Source organism: Lissotriton helveticus, chromosome 3_1 (genome assembly GCF_964261635.1).
Source record: "Lissotriton helveticus chromosome 3_1, aLisHel1.1, whole genome shotgun sequence".
NCBI classification, from domain to species: domain Eukaryota; kingdom Metazoa; phylum Chordata; class Amphibia; order Caudata; family Salamandridae; genus Lissotriton; species Lissotriton helveticus.
The window spans coordinates 260797193-260820615 of NC_136061.1; the positions used below are offsets into that span (position 1 = coordinate 260797193).

Here is a 23423-nt window from a genome sequence, read left to right on the forward strand (position 1 = left end):
CTTTGACAATCGGATCAAAAAAGATGTCAAAATCATCTTCCGTGTGAACCTTTACCCAATCAAACAGTGTCCCACAACATTCATCCTCAAAGTCTACCCAAGACTGGTGAGACGGTTTCCTACTGTCCCTGAACTTCACCCTTAACTCCTCCTCTGGGGAAACAGGTACCAGACTGGGGGAACTGGGACTGGGATTTCCTACACTGAAATCTAAATAGCTGCCACCACTGGACCTAACCCTCCCTGGGGGATCCAGAAACTCAACACTGCGCGCAGGGGATAGTCTACCCTCCAGAGCTACTTTGCCTCTGGTGGCGGCCCTCTCAGCCTCCTCTATCCTGTCCTGCGCTAAGACCCTCTCAGTCTCTAGCTGTTGCTTCTTAACCTCCAGCTGTTGCTTTCTAACGCCCAGCTGTGCCATAGCCTGGGCATGCTCCAACCTGAGCTTCTCTAAAGCCAGCTGGTGCTCCCTTTCTCTCCTCCTATCTTCCAGCTCCTCTGGGGACAGGGAAAGGGATGAGGCGCTGCCTCCTGCGCTGGACCCAGCAAGGGACTCCCTATCTATGGGGTCCTCACTATCTGCTGGCGTCCCTATGCTATAATTTTCTTCCTCCTCTTCTGAATCTTCAGGGCTCCCCACAGACCCACCACCCTCATGGCGTGAAGCCCGGGCCCTTTCCTCACTGCGCTTAAAATCCCACTGACCCTTTTGCCACAGAATCAGGCTGCTCCTAAGTTCGGACTGAGTGTCTAACTCATCCACCCCTATGTCTCTCTCTTCACAGAACCTTACCAACTCTCCCATACTGTATCTAAACAGATCACAGACATCAAAAGCAGGCTCCATTCTGGCGGACGTTCTAGAGAAGAGATCACACAGGGAACCTAGGGTCTGAGCTAACACAGGAGTACACAATTCACAAAGGTATCAGCAAGCTCTCTACCCCAGAGAACTCACACTCACTTGCCTAGTGCCACACACCATTCATCCACACACAACCCCCCCCCTCGGACTAGTAAGGCAGTTTCTACCACCCCTGACTTCTCAACCTGACCACATGTGACACAGGTACCAGACTCTGGGCGCGGGGTGGGGGACAAATGCACTGGACACAATTGCACAATGATACCTTCAGGAGAAGAAAATATGAAACTTCAAAAAAAATACAATCCCCTAAAATGTGGTCATCTAAAATGCAGAGCTTTGTGGTGCAGCCAGCCGCTACTAAGGTACAAGGCAAACACAAATTCTTATCCTCACCGCTTGCCGCCAATGTTGGAAATGGGATCCCTGGCTGGCCAGGGCTTTCGCCAAAGTCAGTCAGAGACCACCACCCCCAAGTCAGGGCAAGGGAGTTACACGCCAAGATAACCCCGACTCACCCTCTAGGTAACGTGGCGCGAGCAGCAAGGCTAAACTTGGAGGCGATGTAAGTTAAGTATTTGCGCACGCACCCCAGCAACAACACCCAGGCCCACCACAAAGGAAACTCCACACAAGGTTATATAAAAATAGCCTTTGTATTACACCAAAACACATTAGATAAAACACACACTTTACAATGTGCCAGAGGCACGGGCAGAATTTACAAGGGGATATTTACAAGACAGGGCCACCTGGACCACTGTCAGGAATCAGAAGTAACACTTTCAGAACTAATACTTTTGCATGTAAAATCACTGTAGCACAAAATAGCACACAACCAGTAACTACTGGTAACCAGGATCTCACTAGCACCACCTGCACTAGGGAGAAAACAACCACCTATGTATCACAATACCTGTAGGGGTGTAAAAACAGAACACATGATGCAATGCATAACATTCAGAGGTGTAAAGGTAAAGCACATGAAGCATAACCTACATTCAGAGGTGCATAGAAAAGTACAATTGCGCCAAACTCACGTAAGTCACCACCTGTGACTGTCCCTAGGCCCTCTGGCCTTGTTGGGGCTAGGACGCCCTGTGTCCAAAGTGTCCAGGGTCCTAAACGTGGCAGTTGCCCACAAAGTGCTGGGCAACTGGTGCAATTGAGGGGGCCACGTGGGAGCCTCTCTAGGCTCTGCCCAACTGACTGTCTCCTGAGCCTCTCTGGGCTCGTGAAACAAATGGCCCCTGAGCCTCTCTGGCTCGCAAAACAATCTGGCGCCTCGAGCCTTCTCTCCGGGCTCACAAGCAGGTGGGGGCAAGGTGGGGCCTTCTGGGGCCACTCCCCCACAGACACCAAATGCCCTCTGAGCCTCTGGGGCTCGTGAATACAACTTGCCCCCGAGCCTCGCAGGCTCCAACAAACAAATGCCGCCTTTACGAGCCTCTCGGGGCTCTGAAACAATTGGATGCTGCCCCTGGAGCCTCGTGGCTCCAACAACCCAAGATGCGGGCAGGGAACCTCTTACGGGGGACTCTGAATCCAATACCCGTGTCCCCCGAGCCTCTCAGGCTCTACACACACGGGCGCGAGGTCGCGCTGCTGAGGGGGCGGCGGACACCGACAACGTGTCCCGGCGCCCCTCCCTTCGCTTCCGTGGGGCAACACTCACCGGCTCTGGTGAAGGTCCGGGGGCTCCTCTCTCCCCGGGGCTCTCCCTGTAGGCAGCAGCTTCCGCCTGCCTCTCTCCTGCCCCCGGCCTGCCTGACTTCCAGGTCGCGGCTGCGGGGGCGGGACTTCCGGTCGGCCTGCTCTCGGATTGGCCGGCCGGTAGGAACACTTCCGGGTCGTCGCGGGCAGCGCGGCGGCCCGTCTCCGGCACTTCTAGGCGGGGGCTCAATAAACCGAGGGGTCGGCACCCTCGAGGAAAATACGAAAAACGGGTGGCAAGGTCCCTGGCAGGGTGGGCACCTGCCAGGCGACAAAACCCTCGAAAATAAGCGAGGTGGCACTCGCTTGGGGCGGCCAATGCCGGGTGGGCACCGGCCTCTTCAAATAAAGCGCTCCCCAGCGCTACAAGCCACAAGAAAGCGCTCCAAAGCGCTATAGCAGAACAAAAGCGCTTCCAAGCGCTAAGAGGCAATTCCAGCGCTCCCAGTGCTAGAGGACAGCCAAAAGTCCAGCAAAAGTTCAGGGAAGTAGGCAGAGGGGCAAAGCTGGGCCCAGACCCAGCACACTGTGTCTCCAGGCAGGGAGACACCCCAAGTGGCGGTCCTCTGGCCCAGCAGCAGCAACAGCCCCCTCAGGATCCTGAAAGAGAACAACTTCAGTGGGGACACAGCCCCATTTTTATACAGTGCATTCCTTTGTCTGAGGGTGCAGAGTGGGGGCGGAACCAGTCGCAGCTGGTTCTTGAGTACTCTGTTTACCTCAACCACCCTCCCTATTCACTGGCAGGGCTTGGGTCATTAGACACACCACAGGGGGGCGGAGCCAGCATTGTGTGGGGAAAACCCAGCCCATCCAGGACACAGGTACACTCCTCCCACACATGACTCATGCTAATCTCCCACTCACCACCGGGCAGACCCATCCAGACTTCCTGGAGCCTGGCATGCCAGCCAGCTCCAGCCAATCACGCGCCAGCACCCTCACAGCACACATACAGCCATGTCTAGAAATGGCGCTTCCCTACTAGACACATACATGCTGCATACACCATCTCGCAGCATTCACTCTCACGAGTTCACACATACCAGACTCAAGCCTGTACACCCCACGCATCAGGAACTACCAGGGACACATCCATTCCCCATGCATTCCTATGGGCAGGCAGGCCTAGCTCAGCACATGCACTCAGAGTGCGCACGCACTTTCCACTGGGACACAGTGAAAGTGCGCAGAATCCCAAAAATCACCATTGCCAGGTCACCATTTCACGCAAAAAGTCTAGGGGTGAACCTGCCCTAAGGGCCAAAGTCCAACACCAACCTTCTCCAGGGAAACGTTTTTAAGAAATCTTAGGGCAGATCTAACTAAAATAGAGGAGCAAAAGGAAACAGACACGATACTTACCTGGGTAGGGGATTTCAATTGCTCCTTGTGCCCTCGGAGCAGGCTGGGAGTCTGTGGTCTGGGTAACTGTAAGGAAGAAGCGCTTATCCATTTTGCGCATACGAAAGTCGGGGACCTCCTTAATAGCTTAATTGCCCACTTTGATCTTTCATTTGCCAATGAATTGTGTTCTCCACCTAAACCCTTCCAACCAACTTATAACGGGAGAGGCTGTCTTTCTACCATCGACTACATATTCCTATCAGCCAGGTACGCTGGGATAATATACAATTGGGTAACACTAAATAGTGTTTTAAGTGATCACTACCCGATCTCGGTAACATTAAAATTAAAACCACACGCTCCACTTAATAAATTGATTACCAATTCCTATAGCCCTCCATTAAAATTGGCTAGTACTAACGGATTTTACCTTAAATGGGAAAAAGTGGTCCCCAAGGATTTTCTTCATGCACTCGTCAAAAACACCTATGACGACATTCAGATCTGTCTTACGATGCAGGAAGATCCTCTGGCAATCACTAGTTCTTTTCTTAAAATCTCCCTTGAAATAAAAAGACTACTGGCCAGGACACCTAAAAAATCACCCGCTTTTGGTCATGGTTGGTTCAATGAGAGTTGCACTAAGTGTGAGAAGTTGGCCTGATGTGCAGTGTTCACTATTCTAGTGATCACTATATATCAGTCCAAACAACCCTTATTGATGATTGGTTGTAAGTCAACCTTATAGACCAGCTATCCTAGTAGCATGGATACGAGCAGTCTAAGGCTAAGACTCTAGAGGGCGTGTTAAGCCAGCTGTTTTACCATCACATTACCCCTTGAACACCAAGTGAAAGGACACCACACAAGTTGTTATGAAAATAAACAGTGTATTTATTTATAACAAGACTACCCTGGCTCTTTATGAGACAGGGAGCTAAGCACACAACAAAACTCTTATAAAAATACTTCAAGTCGCACAATTTACATGAATGCCCGAGGGGCACGAAAAACCATATACTACAAAAGTGGAATGCGAATTACTAGCAGGTAAGTAACGATTCTCAGAGGCTTTAGAAACGCTAGGCCTACAATACTGAACACTTAGGTTAGGAGCAGGAGGCCTAGGGACGCCACGTGCAGAGTGGGAACTCTCACGCGTAAGGCGGGAAAAAGTCTATGGAAGCTAGAACTCACAAAGTTACTGTTCTCGGGCGAACCCGACTAGCTGGGACAAAAACGGGAGTGGATCCGAACACTTGGAGTGTTGGACTATGCTGGGGCACCGGAGTGCTGGATTTACCTAGCCCAGGGGCTGCGGCTGCATAGGGTTCAAGTTGCGTCGGAAACCCACGTTGACGGACCAGGAGCCTAAAGAAGAAGTTGCTGGCAGGCGGCCAGTGAAGAAAAGTTCGAAGAGATCCAAGCCTGGATCAGGGAAGAAGAAAACCTGAAAGCAGAGGGGACCAAGTTCTGAATCACTAGCCAGTGATTAAGTGGGCACCAGGATGGCACCGGGCGAAGTCACCGCAGTCAGGTGAGTGGGCGCTGCTGGGCTCTGCAGTCTCTCGGACCAGGAGGCGTTGTCGGCGACCAGGATGGAGGTGCGAGCTGTCCCACGAAGGTACTTGCTGTCGACGTCGCTGGACCCAGGATTGGGCAACAAGTCTTGGCAAATGCAAGGCCCACGCGGTGGACCTATAATGGCGTCTTGAGTGGACCAGGAGGGTCCAGGGTGCTTCTCTGATGGAGGGAAGCAAGGGCCAGTCTGGAGCAACCAGACCAGCAGTGTTTGTCGTCGTGGAGCGTCGTGAAGGGGTCACTAGCCAACGGGCAAGCGACCTGGACAACGCGGTGAGCAGCAAAGAGCAGAAGGGCCCCACGCCGATCTCGTGGATGCAGGGGGGCTGAACTTCGGTGCTGGAGCTGCTCAGGGTCGGGGCTTCTCTTACCCCAAGGCACTCAGTCGAGGGTCACTCAGGCGTCGTGCTGGACAAGCGTCGTGCAGTTCTGAAGATGGCCGGTCCCTCGAGGTCTCGTCGCACCCACGGATCACAGCTGGGCTGATGATGCAGGTTGAGGTCAGAGGTGCCAGGGAAGCCGGTTCTCGTCGTGCTGGAGCAGTCTTGATCCGAAGGAGAGACTGGCAACAAACCGCGAAGCTTGGTTGATGCCTGCTGCTGCAGGGTGACTACTCCTTAGTCACAAGGGAGAAATCTTGGGAAGAGTCTTGAGTTCTTCTTGAAGAAGGTCGGTTCAGGATTCAAAGATTGATCTAATTTGGAAGGGGGCCAGTTCCTACCTTTATCCTGAAAAAGGGGGCTGGCACGCGACTAAGTCCTGCCCTATGGGTGGGACTAGGAGGGGGGTGGTTACACCCCTCTCCTTTGGCGGGCTTTCCCCAGGCCAGGGGCTGGAGTGCCCCTGGAACTGGTTTCAGCCGGCCTATGCACAGTGAGCACCGGGGTGCCACTTGCAGTCACCTTCCTCTAAAGCCCTGCCTACCTAGGATACACAAAATCCTGTCTGGGACGGTGCTGGCACCGCCCCTGACAGGAAACCCTTTGTCCTTGCCTCCTGCTCTGGGAGGACTCCCAGCAGCAGGAGGGCAGACTTGTGTCTCGGTGGCAGCATCCATTTTGTGGAGCTAAGGCTATGTCTGACTTTAACCGGGGTTATAGGTTACATACATGTCGTGTCCCTCTAGAAGGGTGGAATGCTAACCCCGTCGCCAGAATTGGCGAGGGGTTAGTATTCCAATTCGTATGACACCTTACTCGACATGTTTTGATAAAGCGATACCAGAGTTGTCATATAACCGCGAGGATTATAATGCACTTAAGAGTATATGGTATGCGATATCATGAAAACGGCTAAGGGATGGGTCCCGAAAGCCGCAGACAGGCTCAGCTCATGCCAGAGCACCATCTCACACGATTCCAAGCACTCTGCCTTCAGGATTGTTAAGGCCTGCCATAGGAGTGACTGATAGGAGATCTGTGTGTCCATTTAGGTTTAGATATAGGAATACTATATCTACAACAGAGGGTGGGTACACCACTCTGCCCCAGCTGTCAAGCAGCCAGTTGTGTCTGATTTAGTTAGTCAGCCCAGGGGTGGCATAATACATGCTGCAGCTCCTGGGAGACTTCTGGGTGCACCTCAGCCCTGGGTGCAGGGACTTGAGGGCCCAGGGCCAATTCAGTACCTGGGTACAATTTGGATTAGAGAGAACAGCTAGGCTGTGGGTCTGATTAGCAGGCCCACAGCCAGGGAAAGTCGTAAACCAGTGAAGCAAAAAGCAAAAATCTGGGTGATCATAGGATTGCAGACCCTACTCTCCTACATGACCCCCCCCCAAACTTTGGGACAATAAACTAACCTTGACCAGGTGAGTCTTCTTGCTCTAAGTGGAAATACCTCGAGAGCCCATCAGCATTGCCATGATCAGTACCAGGTCTGTGCTCCACTGTAAAATCCATCCCCTGTAGGGAAATGGACCACCTAAGTAGTTTGGGGTTTTCACCCTTCATCTGACTTAGCCATAAGAGGGGCTTATGGTCGGTCTGAACTGTGAAGTGAGTTCCAAACAAGTAGGACCTCAACTTCTTCAGGGCCCATACCACAGCAAAGGCCTCCCTCTCAATAGCTGACCAATTTTTCTCTCTGGGGGTCAGCCTTCTGCTAATGAAAGCAATTGGCTGGTCGTTGCCATCAAAATTCAGCTGAGATAGAACAGCTCCCACACCCAACTCAGAAGCATCTGTTTGGACAATGAATGGTTTGGAGAAGTCTGGACTCTTTAGGATAGGTGCTGTGCACATAGCCTGCTTTAGGTCATCGAATGCTTTCTGACAGCTTTCTGTCCACTGAATTTTCTTTGGCATCTTCTTGCTTGTCAGGTCATTAAGGGGGGTCACTATGGACCCATAATTTCTGACAAACTTCCTATAGTACCCAGTCAGGCCCAAGAAAGCTCGAACCTGAGTCTGGGTGATTGGAGGAGCCCAGTCCTTGATGGCCTGTATCTTACTCTCCAAGGGTTGAACCTGGCCTCCACCTACAAGGTGGCCCAGGTATACAACCTGTGTCTGCCCTATCTGGCACTTAGTGGCCTTGATAGTGAGGCCTGCCTTTTGCAGGGCCTCTAACACTTTCCTCAGGTGGACCAGGTGATCCTCCCAGGTGGAGCTAAAGACAGCAATATCGTCCAGATATGCTGCACAGAAGTCATCCATCCCAGTGAGAACTTGATTCACCAGCCTTTGGGAGGTGGCAGGTGCATTCTTCAACCCAAAGGGCATTACCACAAACTGATAATGACCACCAGGGGTAGAAAATGCTGTCTTGGGCCTGGCTTCCTCAGCTAACCTGATTTGCCAGTACCCAGCTGTCAGGTCAAATGTGCTTAAGTAGTTGGCAAAAGCCAATCTATCTATAAGTTCATCTGCCCTTGGTATTGGGTGGGCATCAGTCTTAGTGACTGCATTGAGGCCTCTGTAGTCTACGCAAAACCTCATCTCTCTCCTACCACCCTGGGTGTGAGGCTTTGGCACTAGAACTACTGGGCTAGCCCAAGGGCTATCTGAGGGCTCAATGACTCCCAACTCCAACATTTTCTGCACTTCTGTTTTGATGCAGTCTCTGACATGATCAGGCTGTCTGTAGATTTTACTCTTGACAGGCAGACTGTCCCCAGTGTCAACCTCATGGGTACACCAATCAGTTTGGCTGGGTGTCAGAGAGAACATATGTCTGAAGGATTGCAGAACTTGCCTGCAATCCTGTTGCTGATGTTCAGAGAGGCTGCCACAAAAGACAACACCATCTACTGATCCATCATCAGGATTCTGAGTGAGCAGGTCTGGGAGAGGGTCACTCTCTTCCTCCTGTCCCTCATCTGTGGCCATGAGCAAGCTCATGTCCTTCCTGTCGACATATGCCTTGAGCCTGTTCACATGGAGCACCCTGAGGGGGCTCCTGGGGGTTCCAAGGTCCACCAGGTAGGTGACCTCTCCCTTTTGCTCAATGATGGTGTGGGGCCCAGACCATTTGTCTTTGAGGGCTGCTGGGGCCACTGGCTCCAGTACCCACACCTTCTGTCCAGGCTGGTATACAGTTAGGACAGCCTTTTGGTCATGCCAAGCTTTTTGGAGTTCTTGGCTGGCCTCTAGGTTTTTAGATGCCTTCTCCATGTATTCAGCCATCCTGGAGCGGAGACCCAGTACATAGTCCACTATGTTGGTTGCAGGCTTTTTGAGAGGTCTCTCCCATCCTTCCTTCACCAAACACAGGGGTCCCCTTACAGGATGCCCATACAGAAGTTCAAAAGGGCTGTAGCCAACCCCCTTCTGTGGGACCTCTCTGTAAGCAAACAAGAGGCAGGGGATCAGGACATCCCATCTTCTCCTAAGAGTTTCAGGTAGTCCATGAATCATCCCTCTGAGGGTCCTGTTGAATCTCTCGACAAGCCCATTGCATTGTGGGTGATAGGGTGTGGTGAACTTGTAGTTCACACCACACTCCTTCCACATTGCAGTCAGATATCCTGACATGAAGTTTGCACCTCTGTCAGAAACAACCTCCTTAGGGAAGCCCACTCTGGAGAACACTCCAACTAGGGCCCTTGCCACTACAGGTGCTGTAGTGGTCCTAAGGGGAATAGCTTCAGGATACCTGGTGGCATGGTCCACCACCACCAGTATAAACTTGTGCCCTGATGCTGTCTGGGGTTCCATTGGACCAACAATGTCAATCCCCACTCTTTCAAAGGGAACCCCCACCACAGGTAGTGGTATGAGGGGGGCCTTTGTTGTGCCACCTGACTTACCACTGGCTTGGCAAGTGACACAGGAGCGACAAAACTCCTTGGTATTCTCATTCATGTGGGGCCAGTGAAAGTGTGAGACAAGCCTGTCCCAAGTCTTTGTCTGACCTAAATGACCTGCAAGGGGAATCTCATGGGCCAAGGTGAGAAGGAAACCTCTCAGAGACAAGGGGATGACCAGCCTCCTGGTTGCACCAGGCTTGGGGTCTCTTGACTCAGAGTACAGGAGTCCATCTTCCCAGTATACCCTGTGGGCACCTGTGGCATTCCCTGCAGCCTCAGCAGCAGCCTGCTGTCTGAGGGGTTCAAGGGAAGGGCAGTCTAACTGTGCCTTCCCCAGGTCTTCTCTGGAGGGTCCCCCTGAGCCCAGAAACTCAACTTGATCAAGTTCAAGCTCTTTAGGCTCAGTTTCCCTCAGCTCTCTCAGATCAGCCTCCTCAGAGACTTGATCCTCAACCTGGGGCAAGGGGGAAGGCAAAGCCTTACCCTTACTGCTCTTCTTCTTGGAAGGTGTCTGGTCCTTTCTTCCAGGATCCAGCACCTGTTCAGTGGGGCATTTTCTGGCCTGTGACCTAGTCACAGCAAGCACATGTGCTGGCAAGCCTAACATTTCCATGTGAGTCCTCTGCTCCACTTCTGACCATAGGGATGACTCCAAATCATTGCCCAACAAACAATCCACTGGGAGGTCTGAACTAACCACAACTTTCTTTTGGCCACTTACCCCTCCCCAGGAGAAGGCAACAATCGCCATACTATGACTGGTAGTGACGTTGCTGGCATTGGTCACCAGGAAATCTGTACCTGGCATGATCTGTCCAGGGTCCACAAAGTTAGGTGTCACCATTGTGACACTGGCACAAGTGTCCCTATAGGCCTGAGCCATTTTGCCATTAATCAAAGGTGTCTGCCTGTATTTGCCCAAAGTATTGGGACTTACATCAGGGGACATATCCATATCCCCTGTACAGACAAGGACAGCCTGAGTGAGTGTGCCAACTAAGTTGTCAGACTCCTCAGTTCCCAAGGTTAACCCAACTAATCCCTTGGGAGGTGCACTACCACTACTGACTGTACTAGGGGGTGCAGTTGCCCTAGGGGCTGTAGTGGTAGAGGTTTGCCCTCCTCTTTTGGTGCACTCACTAAACCAGTGAGACTTACTTTTACAGTACTGGCACCACCTTTTTGACTGGCCTTCTTGAGTCTTCTTTTTCTGCTGTGAAGCCTGACCCCCACCCTCTTTGGTTTGTTGGGGACCTGTTGAAGACTTCTGGTCATTTTGTTCATTCTTAGTGTTACCCTTCTGGTCTGCTTTCTTCTGACCACCCTGGTTCTGGTTCTGGTTCTGTTTGATCCTTGTTCTGACCCATTTGTCTGCCTTCTTTCCCAATTCTTGGGGAGAGGTCAGATCTGAATCAACAAGGTGCTGGTGCAACAACTGGTTCTGACAATTATTTAAAATTTGTTCTCTCGTCATCAGATTATACAATCCTGTTTAATCAGTAACCTTGCTACCCAGCAACCAGCCCTCCAAAGCCTTAGTGGCACTATCCACAAAGTCAGACCAGTCCTGAGACTGAGTTTTCTGGGTGTCTCTGAACAGCAACCTGTACTGCTCAGTGGTTAAACCAAACCCATCAACCAGTGTATTCTTCAGGACCTGGTAATTGTTAGCATCCTCCACTCTTGTAGTGAGGAGCTTATCTCTACCTTTGCCATCAAAGGAGAGCCACAGTATAGCTGCCCACTGACTTTGGGGAATGCCCTGCACAGTGCAGGCCCTCTCCCAAGCAGCCATCCATTTCTGGATGTCATCCCCTTGCTTAAAGGGGGGCACTATTTTTGTCAGGTGTTTTGTGTCTAAACCCTTCTCTCTATCTCTTGGGAGATTGCTGCCACCAGTGGGAGCTACCCCACTCATCTGCTGCTCTCTAGCAAAGGCAAGCTTCTCTTTGGCCAGGGCAAGTTCTTCCCTTTCAATCCTCAGAGTAGCCTGCCTCATCCTGGCTTCATGCTCCATTCTCTGAGGGGAAGTCAATCTCCTCTGTGGAGAGTTCCTTCTCCTCTGAGAAGAGGCATTAGAGTGCAGAGACCTATTGGAGTCCCTAGAAAGAGATCTATCTCTCCTAACTCCAAGGTTAGGCCTACTTAGGGTCAGTACTGGGGGTCCCCCAGATCCTAACCCAAGCAAGTCTAAGTTGGCCCTAGTTAGCCTTCTGACTACCTCAAGACCTTTGTCTACCTCATCCCCAGAGAGTTCCTCTTGATCCTCCTCCTCAACTGCATTGGCAGTGTTGGGGAGGTCTGGATCCCCAGAGGTACCCTCTAAGGCTGGCATATTCCCATCTAGCTGAGAAATCTTTCTCGCATCATAAGTCTCTAAGAGACCTATTAAAAAGGGAATGGTGGGGTTAGACCCCTGTTTCAATTTCCTGGAGGTACACACTTGTCTCATCTCCTGGAAACTGAGAGCTGCATATCTTGATTTGACCTGTGGAGGGTCAATATCCACAAGGGGAGTCTCAGTAGATTCTCCTTGGGTAGACATGCTTTTCTAGTGAGGTGTAAGTGGTGCACTTACCTACACTATATGTTTACCTACTGATCCCTTGCTAGAGTTGTAGTTTAGGGTGTGCTAGGCCCTAGGAGCTACAACAGCTGGTTCAGTAGAACTCAGAGTATTCTAAGCTAAGTTATATGTACCTTAGTACTTATGTGATCTTTCACAAGATATTCTTAGGATATGTGTGGTAAAACAACAGCAAGCTCAAATCCCAACCGCTGCCCACCAATGTGAGAAGTTGGCCTGATGTGCAGTGTTCACTATTATAGTGATCACTATATATCAGTCCAAACAACCCTTATTGATGATTGGTTGTAAGTCAACCTTATAGACCAGCTATCCTAGTAGCATGGATACGAGCAGTCTAAGGCTAAGACTCTAGAGGGCGTGTTAAGCCAGCTGTTTTACCATCACATTACCCCTTGAACACCAAGTGAAAGGACACCACACAAGTTGTTATGAAAATAAACAGTGTATTTATTTATAACAAGACTACCCTGGCTCTTTATGAGACAGGGAGCTAAGCACACAACAAAACTCTTATAAAAATACTTCAAGTCGCACAATTTACACAAATGCCCGAGGGGCACGAAAAACCATATACTACAAAAGTGGAATGCGAATTACTAGCAGGTAAGTAACGATTCTCAGAGGCTTTAGAAACGCTAGGCCTACAATACTGAACACTTAGGTTAGGAGCAGGAGGCCTAGGGACGCCACGTGCAGAGTGGGAACTCTCACGCGTAAGGCGGGAAAAAGTCTATGGAAGCTAGAACTCACAAAGTTACTGTTCTCGGGCGAACCCGACTAGCTGGGACGAAAACGGGAGTGGATCCGAACACTTGGAGTGTTGGACTATGCTGGGGCACCGGAGTGCTGGATTTACCTAGCCCAGGGGCTGCGGCTGCATAGGGTTCAAGTTGCGTCGGAAACCCACGTTGACGGACCAGGAGCCTGAAGAAGTTGTTGCTGGCAGGCGGCCAGTGAAGAAAAGTTCAAAGAGATCCAAGCCTGGATCAGGGAAGAAGAAAACCTGAAAGCAGAGGGGACCAAGTTCTGAATCACTAGCCAGTGATTAAGTGGGCACCAGGATGGCACCGGGCGAAGTCACCGCAGTCAGGTGAGTGGGCGCTGCTGGGCTCTGCAGTCTCTCGGACCAGGAGGCGTTGTCGGCGACCAGGATGGAGGTGCGAGCTGTCCCACGAAGGTACTTGCTGTCGACGTCGCTGGACCCAGGATTGGGCTACAAGTCTTGGCAAATGCAAGGCCCACGCGGTGGACCTAAAATGGCGTCTTGAGTGGACCAGGAGGGTCCAGGGTGCTTCTCTGATGGAGGGAAGCAAGGGCCAGTCTGGAGCAACCAGACCAGCAGTGTTTGTCGTCGTGGAGCGTCGTGAAGGGGTCACTAGCCAACGGGCAAGCGACCTGGACCTATGGGTGGGACTAGGAGGGGGTGGTTACACCCCTCTCCTTTGGCGGGCTTTCCCCAGGCCAGGGGCTGGAGTGCCCCTGGAACTGGTTTCAGCCGGCCTATGCACAGTGAGCACCGGGGTGCCACTTGCAGTCACCTTCCTCTAAAGCCCTGCCTACCTAGGATACACAAAATCCTGTCTGGGACGGTGCTGGCACCGCCCCTGACAGGAAACCCTTTGTCCTTGCCTCCTGCTCTGGGAGGACTCCCAGCAGCAGGAGGGCAGACTTGTGTCTCGGTGGCAGCATCCATTTTGTGGAGCTAAGGCTATGTCTGACTTTAACCGGGGTTATAGGTTACATACATGTCGTGTCCCTCTAGAAGGGTGGAATGCTAACCCCGTCGCCAGAATTGGCGAGGGGTTAGTATTCCAATTCGTATGACACCTTACTCGACATGTTTTGATAAAGCGATACCAGAGTTGGCATATAACCGCGAGGATTATAATGCACTTAAGAGTATATGGTATGCGATATCATGAAAACGGCTAAGGGATGGGTCCCGAAAGCCGCAGACAGGCTCAGCTCATGCCAGAGCACCATCTCACACGATTCCAAGCACTCTGCCTTCAGGATTGTTAAGGCCTGCCATAGGAGTGACTGATAGGAGATCTGTGTGTCCATTTAGGTTTAGATATAGGAATACTATATCTACAACAGAGGGTGGGTACACCACTCTGCCCCAGCTGTCAAGCAGCCAGTTGTGTCTGATTTAGTTAGTCAGCCCAGGGGTGGCATAATACATGCTGCAGCTCCTGGGAGACTTCTGGGTGCACCTCAGCCCTGGGTGCAGGGACTTGAGAGGGCCCAGGGCCAATTCAGTACCTGGGTACAATTTGGATTAGAGAGAACAGCTAGGCTGTGGGTCTGATTAGCAGGCCCACAGCCAGGGAAAGTCGTAAACCAGTGAAGCAAAAAGCAAAAATCTGGGTGATCATAGGATTGCAGACCCTACTCTCCTACACTAAGGCTCTGAAGGCTCTAAAGTTGGCTCTACATACTTCGCCGAGATCACAGGTGCGGGTTCGGCAAGCCAGGCATGCTTATCGTGTGGCCTTGACAACTAGGAAAAACCAAATGAAGAAGGATGCATGGCTGGCCCTTAATGAGGCCTCCGTTAAGAAGGATAACACAGCCTTTTGAAAGGCTGTAAATGCTCCTTTTCTGCACAATTCAGTCTCCCAAAATAGATCTAGCAATACCAAGCGACACCTGGGTTAGACAGTTTGGAAGTCTATACGATAGGTTCGAACCCACGGACCTGGGGGATACACAGAAGTTTGATTCTGGCCCATTCACAGGACAAAATATTCATAGCTCCTTTCCAATTGGTATCACATTTGAGTGTGAGGAGGTACTCATGGCTCTGAAGGAAAGCCCTTCGGGTAAGGCCCCGGGCCCGGACTGTGTACCGATTGATGTATTTAAATCACAGCCGGAGCTCTGGGCCCCCTTGCTTACCAACGTGCTAAATGCCCTAAATAATTCTGGTTTAATTTCTACCTTTGGTTTTTCTTTGTTCGCCCTAAGTTGGCAGGGTATGCTCAGACGTGAGTCCCTTGCTCACTTTGCCACTGGAGTCAAGCAAGCCCGGCTGAAGACGGCTATAATGCCAGAAACCGGTCCTGGGAAGCTTGATTCTGGTCGAGGGAAGACATGGCTTGGCAGTTCGGGCTGGACTGTTCCCATGAGGCACAAGGTCCGACTGATTTGCATATGGCCATGTCTGAACTGGGGTGGCGGAGTGAGCTAAAGAACGGTGATGGATTAAACCCAGATCAGTTGACTGGGGGTGAGTGTTTGTATTGTCAACGCTCCGTCCATCACCACCTTTGGTTTTTGTTCATTTCTACCTGGCCAGAGGCTATTGTAGTGCCGATTTTTTAAAAAAGGTTACAGGAATGATCCCTCCTGTTACTGCCCAATCTCACTGCTTTATGCCCTGATGAAAGCTGCCGGGAGAATAATATTAAACAGAATCCAGGAATGGATGGAAGAGCATGATGTTATTTCCAAACTACAATACGGTTTTAGACCGAGAAAAGGAACTATTGAACAAGGTTTAAATTTAGCTCTAATTATAGCAAAGTATACCCTGGCTAAAAAAGGAAACCTTTTTTCTGACCTTTGTAGACCTGAGTTCTGCATTCGACTGCGTTGATCATGAACTACTCTGGGCTACGCTCTCTGAGATCGGCCTTGATGAACGCATTCTGCTATATATTAAGGAACTCTACAGGGGGGCCGGGGCGCGCATCAGATTTGGTAGTCGGGGCGAATTATCAGACAAGTTCATGATACGTAGTGGAGTGAGACAGGGGTGCATTCTGGCACCTCTGCTCTTCACTTTATATATAAACTCTGTTGGTCAACATCTCAATGAGGTTTATCATGATTATCCCACTATCAACGGGACCCCAATACCTATACTGCTTTACGCGGCCATTCTGTCACAAACTTGTGTGGGTCTACAAAGAGCAGTTGGAAAGTTCACTGATTTTATGAGATATAGAGGCTTACACGTAAACGTGTCAAAAACTTTTACTATGTCCTGTGGAAATGGGACTAGAAAGAAACAAAACCCAATCTTCTTAATTGGAAGAAAGTTGGAGAACATAGATAGGTTGTCATACTTGGTTATTAACTTTGAAAAAAAGGGCTCTTGGAAGGCCGCAGTGCAGGCAAGAGGAATTGCGTTTTCCAGGGCTATTGGTGCATTGATCAATTTCTCAAAGAAATTAGGAGGAAGACTGATCAGGCCTCTACTACAGATCTATAAGGCCAAATGTATTTCAACTGGCACTTATGGATCTGGGATTTGGGGGATTGATCGTGCAGATAGTCTCCAATGTTCTGAGAATTCTTTCCTCCGATACCTCTTGGCCGTGCCCCGTGGTACACCAACATACGTGGCACACAGTGAATTAGGCCTTATATACATTATGGATTTAATTAGTTCCGCACCAATACTGCTGTGGCATAGTGTTTGGGCAAAGCAGGAGACCAGCTTGAATAGGGAAGTTATTAAAGACTGTCTAAGCCTGACCGGTTTTGATAACATCCAGTGGCTTAAATATGTGAGACTTCTGCTCACTGATATGGGACACCCTGAATTTTTCTCTAATCCATCAATCATGGTAAAAATGCCCCGATCCACCTTTAAAAAACTGTTTTTTCAGCATCTGGTGGACAAACGATGGTCTATAGAAGGGGTAAGAGTATGGTAATTGAGTATCAATTGTCTACAATCTCGGAAGGGGTTCAATTGTACTTAACTCTAGAACCATTACCTTATACTCGTATGTTGCTTGCACGATTGCGTACTGAAACCTTTTTTAGATTAATAACTTTCCCAGATCCTAATTGCTGGTCAAGAAATCTAGAAAACTGCCCATGTGACAATATTTCTCCACAGTCGAATTTCCATTGTATACTATTCTGCAGATATTATCATGTTCCAAGGTTAACTTTTTTTAAACCGTTACTTAAATCATGGGGTATTAGATCCTGTAGAGTTGCTTATCAAAATTTGAAATCCCTAGAAAATGCCCATGTTATTGCAGTCGCTTCTACTTATTTAAAAGAAATTGTTAGAGTCAGGGCTTCGATGCAACCCTAGTACAAAGGAGGCTTAGAAAGAGTTGTAAATTTTATTATTTGCCTCTTTGTATTTACTGACCCTGGCTTTGGAGCAAATGATCTGAACTTTTAATGGATTGCACTAGTTTTATATCTTTTTTATTGTAACCATTTGTTAAGTGGTATTTTACTTTTGTACTTTTTCCTGCAAAGCTAATTGCCTGCTTTTATGATATTGTGTATACATATCGAATAAAGTTTTATGAATTAAATTGGAGAAAAAAAATGGTGTTTTGATGTGGATTTTACGTTTTTATTCCCCACCTATTATCCTATTAATAGTAATTTACATGCCTTTCTCTGCTTTTTGTGACTTGCCTATTAATACTAATTTATTTGATGACATAGTAGAGAAGCAAGAAAAAAAAACATTTTTTTATGTCCTTTTGCCTATGCCTTAATATTAAGGTTTTTTATGTAGTGTAAATCGATCCAGGCTCAATGCAGCATCCACGCTTCCCGAGTCCACAGCTTGGCGGAAGAGGTTTCTCATTACGGACAGTCATGTAATAAGACTGTTTCTGGATCTAGGTTGAGTCAATAATGATAATCAATTTGAATTTAGAGAAAGGCTATTAAGGATTCCCATCCATTACGCACAGTCAATTGTTTTACTCTAGCCCTCACCAGGATATCTGCGTAACCGATTCACAACATAACATCTACACAAAATGAGTGGATTAAGTATTAATACAGGAATCCAGTTGGTGAAATGGCCACAGTTAATGCTTAGTTTTAATGGCAAAAATTCTGCCAGCATTGATTAACACCCTGTGCCCATCTCCATCAGACTATATGCAGCCGGATGCTTCCTAGCCTAGGGATGCCCCATGTCCCTCCTGCACTGCACATGGTAGGATGAGTGTGAACTGATGAGAGGTCAGTGCTCTGACAAACCGGGTCAGGTCATTCTATGTTCCTTTCTCTGCTTCCAGGGCCTTTCTCCAAACCCAAGTGTCACTACAGTAAATATAGGCTTGATTGTCCCCCATGAGACCCCTCCTTGTCAGTCGACTTAAAGGAAAGTGCACATTAACAGTGGGAAGGACACAGTGAGTGTTTGAGTGTGTGTGAGAGGGAATACAGGCAATAGGAGAGGACATTTGAGAATGACCATGCAAACACTGGTGAGAAAGCACAGTTGAAGAACGATTTTATGATAATAGTGAGAGAAATACTTATTTAACGCCCATCAGTCTTCAGCATAACATTACATTTTTTTGCAAGTTTATTTTTACAGCTCTAAAAACAGAAAAAGACATAGGGTAAAATATAAATCATCTATAAACTGTTTTTATGAAGATGAATAAGCTGTGTTTGAACTGTCTTAAAAGCAGGAACGACCAGGGCTCAAATGGAGGTACAGAGTGGGATATCATGCAACTGTACGCATGTAGCATTGTAAAGCATTTTTACATTGAGGTAGATTTTATAAAACCTGTGAAGGGCTGTCGAGAGCCGCAGCCACAGAGATGTATTGTCAGGCCACTTGTTTTACGTCTCGATTGTTGCTGACTTTTGGTTTTAAACGTTATTTCAGAAAGAAGAACCTGCAGAGGAGCCTCCTAAAAAAGTATGAACTAGTAGTGTTTCCCATTCTTTTTTTGGCCTCTTCGTCCTACATGACTGTGGAATGCAAAAGTGATTTTCGCCTCCGGCAACCTCATTCCAAATATCTCCAATCATAAACCTTCCTTTCTTTGTCATTCCTATAGTTGTAACATCTTAGACTCAATCAACTAATAGATGTGTGCGTACTGTAATTCATCTCTGCTTGTTTGCATGCCACTGTCACACTAGGAGTGACCACGTTTTGTCATTTTGTTGGGTGTGTAATTCAGAATTGTTAGATTGTGATCTGAGAACAGAGCATGCACCTTGTACTTCCCATTGTGTGAATTGTAGCAGCTTTACCTTTTCTGTGTGTAGTTCGTACTAGTGTACAGCTATTAGAGTATGTGGTTATGGTTTCGATGTTTAGTGTGGTTTGACCGGTGGAGAAAGCCAAAAATGGCCCAAAATGTTCCTCAATTTCCTGACACGCGCACAATAAAACGAAAGCTATAGCAATAATCTGTAATACTAGTGCACAGCAGCATATCTAGGACGTTTTAGGCTCCGACTCCTAGCGTCCCCTCTTTGCGTAGGCATCGGAATTGTGCGGTTTACAGCCCCCAGTAAAATAAAAACAAACCTGCAAGAATCTAATAGGGTGAAATGGTATGGTCATGGTGTCTACTATGACGTGGATGTTGGTGCGATAAGCACCAAAATACATGGTAAATCCCCCAAATCTTGGAATATGTGCATTTTATTGCACTCCCCTTAAAAATGTTGTGCTATGTTGCTATCCCTGAGACGGTCGCACCATGCAGCAGCCTGTGAAGGATGAGAAGCCGAGCTGTCCCTGGGTTCACCCTGCTGGCTGCCACAGAGCGGTATTACCAGATGTACCGTGACATGGTTCCGAGTGCATCTGGCGGGCGGCCGATGCGCCCGTCCCTCCTGCCCGTTCACCTCTATAGCTGCTGGTGCCGAAAGAGCCTCGGTTCCACTTCCAGGTCGGTGCGTGGACAGGGCAGGTGACGTGCTAGAGGTGGCCTCTGTGTTTCAAGCCTCTCCTTGTATTGGGAGTGAGCCTCGCTGTCCCTCTCAGTTGTAAGGCAGCCCCGCCCCCGACAGCCAAGGGGGGGTTTAGTTTCGGGCTCCCTGTGCTTCAGCTCCAGACACCGTGATGGAAATGACGCTTATACTTTACTTTCCTCCTGTAAACGGCTTTTCCTTAGACATACGACTCTGCTATCAGGGCATTCGGCTCTTGTTGCAGATCCTTGTACCTGTTCTGCAAATCTTCATGCACCGGTCATCAGTGCCTGCATTCGGTTAAAATGTCAACAAATGAATCCTTCCATCTTCCGGATCCTAGAAATGTATGTTTAGCTAATAGACTCCACTTCCGTTTCTGTGCATCGGCTAGACCAGCCTGGATTGCGGTGTCCAGGCCAAGTTTCATGCCCTTAACCCTTTGCCACAGTATTTAGTGTCACGAGAAATATGACCAGGTACACATATGTAAGAGCCACGGAGAGTTCCACGCGCTTAGTTTTGGAGTGACCCAAGCCCCACCGTGGTGGCTGCACCCAACACTCTCCAGCAGTCCCAGGATCAAGGGTGAAGACTTATTCCTTGGAACGGCTGTAATAATTTGCATATGGTTTGTACCCTTCTGTAACCGACAGAAACACTGACAAAGTATTAAATTAAATGAATTTACAGAGCCATCGCAACCATCTTTCAGACAAGCTCACCATCTCTGGTGGGTCCCGGAGCACGCGCAGCCAGGCCACCATCAGACTGCAGAGTAAGAGGTGCAAGAATAAAAAGACAAGGCAGCTGCCCTTTTACATCTGCGCACCCGGATCTGGAGCAACATTCACATGTCTATCAAGACTGCCCCATTGATGCTCCAGTTTAGGAAAAAGTTGACTCACTCCGTTAAATAACCCATCATCACAAAGCATGAACTGCCCACAACCAAGTTACCTCTCCTATCACTCTTTGACTTTATGCTCGTCATTGACCCTATACAGTGCTCCGCTGCCCTTTGGCTAGGTTTGCACTCTAGAAATAACACTTTCGCTCATGCAAATACTTCTATAGGTATTTCCCACTGTATTTACTGATACCTAGGAAGGCATAGATTTCCTGATTTCAAGAAATAAAAACTCACCATTCAATTTCACAATCTGTTCTTTTTTTTAAAAAACAAGCATACAAATCAACAACCTTGATAGCAAGCTCACCAGTGGCTCTAAAAACACTTAACATGTAGCCAAAGGCCCACAAAACTTAGAGTAATTTCAAAAGGATCAACCGGTGTATTCTTGGAAAAAATCACCAGTCAATTATTACATGAATTTCATGATGTGCACATGTAAATTCTAAGTTAGCATAGATAAACTAAAGCGGTGGCAATGCTGAAACTTGGCTGTTATTGCTCCTCAGTCCCTCTCCCCATTTTCCATCATTTGTAGGCTCTCAACACAACCCTAGTTACGTAAAGCTATCTACTTGGCAGTCATCTTTTGTATTTTACAACTCTTTTCATTGGAATTTCAATAAAGACTGGTAATTTCTCCGACACCCTCGCCATTGCTCGTCAAACCTGTCTGCCCCCCCACCCCAATACAGCCAACAGCAAGTTTTGTTGTGACCAAGTAGACCGCTATTCCCCCATATACATCAACAGGGGCCAGGTCATCACATATATTATCTCTGTGTCTATTCCAGCGATCCCAAATCTTTGCCCACTTTTGGGGGTATCCGCAGCCTTCATATACTACCCTCTCGGCCAACATACACCAGTCCATATCACATTTCCTCTACCTGGTGGTCTTGGCCTTGCTCCTGAAATCCTTTTGACATAGGTCGGTATGCCTTTCACCTTCATCCTTGATGTGCCTGCATGTTCTCTCGCTAGCCACCCAAGATATTGCAGCTCACCACCAGAGTGCCTTTCTTTATGGTGTAGAGGCTTTGTTTTTTGGGGCTTTAATGCCTTCACTTAAACCCTGTGTTTATTGGCTTACATCTTGCACTGTCAATAGTCTTTTCTTGGACCAGTAACAGGCAAGCTTTTGTATTTTTGCCATTTGCTTACATAGAAGCTCACTGGCCGCGAGTAAGCGCATTACTACGGAGCCAAGTTATATGCATCCTCCTTTAATATCCTGCAGGACTTGGAGCCGGGTTTAGAGATGTCTTGTAGTCAGTAAACACATTATAGCATGTGTGGTGGGTGTTACTTTATTGTAGAAGTAGCTATTGCTCTATTAACTTGAAACAGTGGTCCTAAGCATGTTTAAGTTGCAAATGCGTCGCAAAGTAGAAGATTAATTGTTTGTTTGTTTTCTTTTAATAAAGGCCTTCAATTCTGAGACTGATAACTTCAAGCTGGCTTACGGCGGACACCAGTACCATGCAAGCTGTGCCAACTTTTGGATCAACTGTGTTGAGCCCAAGCCCCCAGGCCTCATTCTGCCCGACCTGCTGTGAAGATGTACGGTGCATATCAACGAGGAAAGAAAAACATTGATTGTGGTGGAAAATCATTTGGTGGGAACGAAATATGAAGGATTTTTAAAGCTGTTGCATCATGTACCTGGCATTCCCAGGTCCTGATGCAACTGCAAGTTCCCATGCAGAGACTGCTTGCAATCAGCAGCACAAGTGTGGGCCAATGGTTGGCAGTCAACTCTGCCCAGTAGTAACTGGGTTGTTTCCTCTTCGGTTCAAGCTTCAGACTGGAGATCTCAGGTCAGTACTGACTCCAGCTTGAGAACCTGCCTAACACGACAGCTCCACATTGTAAGCTCTCCAATCAGGATGTCTCTGAAATGAGTACTCTCCAATCAGGGTGTTCTCCTGATTGAGAACTCTAGTAGAGTCAGGACAGTTTCTAGATTGGGGACTCTCCAACCAGGTCTTTCATTTTTGGGCTCAGGAAGGGTTTCCAAATGTTCCTCCGCATACAGGACTCTCCAGCTAATTTATAGTAACTTTTGAGGTTGTGCTGTGCACTGCCGTTGGCAAGAGTTTTCTGGAGTAATGAAGGTCAAAGAAAACTGGTTTGAGTATCTGGTAAATACTCCCTGGAACTTGTACTCTTGTAGCTGACTCCTTTAGCTCGGTTTGACTTCCAGGGAACACACGTGGTCTAACTTCCCTTCAAGAGCAAGTTGAGGTGGTCTGTGGGGTTCCAGTTTGCTTCTGAAAGTGCAAGCACTTGGTCTACATGTAGATATGTTATAGAGATTTGGAGAGCACCCTATCACACGGGAGGGTAGCCTGGCGCTGCGATAATAGCATAAAATATTCTGCAAGTTGCCTGTATCATTTTAATAAGGATTTTATTTCATTTTAGACTTGTGGTGTTCTTCAGCACCTAAAGACCTTGCATTTGCTAATGACTTGTTGCTCCAGAAGTGAGAGAGAATAGT

At 48.5% G+C, this 23423-nt stretch overlaps 1 protein-coding gene across 1 annotated transcript in view; it reads left to right on the plus strand.

Annotated features, from left to right (window-relative positions):
- The window catches only part of SYNRG (synergin gamma), a 550586-nt gene extending 527958 nt beyond the window's left edge, over positions 1-22628 (plus strand). The window contains exons 18-19 of the mRNA XM_078680938.1: positions 18965-18997; positions 22348-22628. Coding sequence (XP_078537064.1) covers positions 18965-18997; positions 22348-22479 — 165 coding nt within the window. The 3' untranslated portion in view covers positions 22480-22628. The remainder of the gene's footprint in view (positions 1-18964; positions 18998-22347) is intronic.
- Positions 22629-23423: the final 795 nt, after the last annotated feature.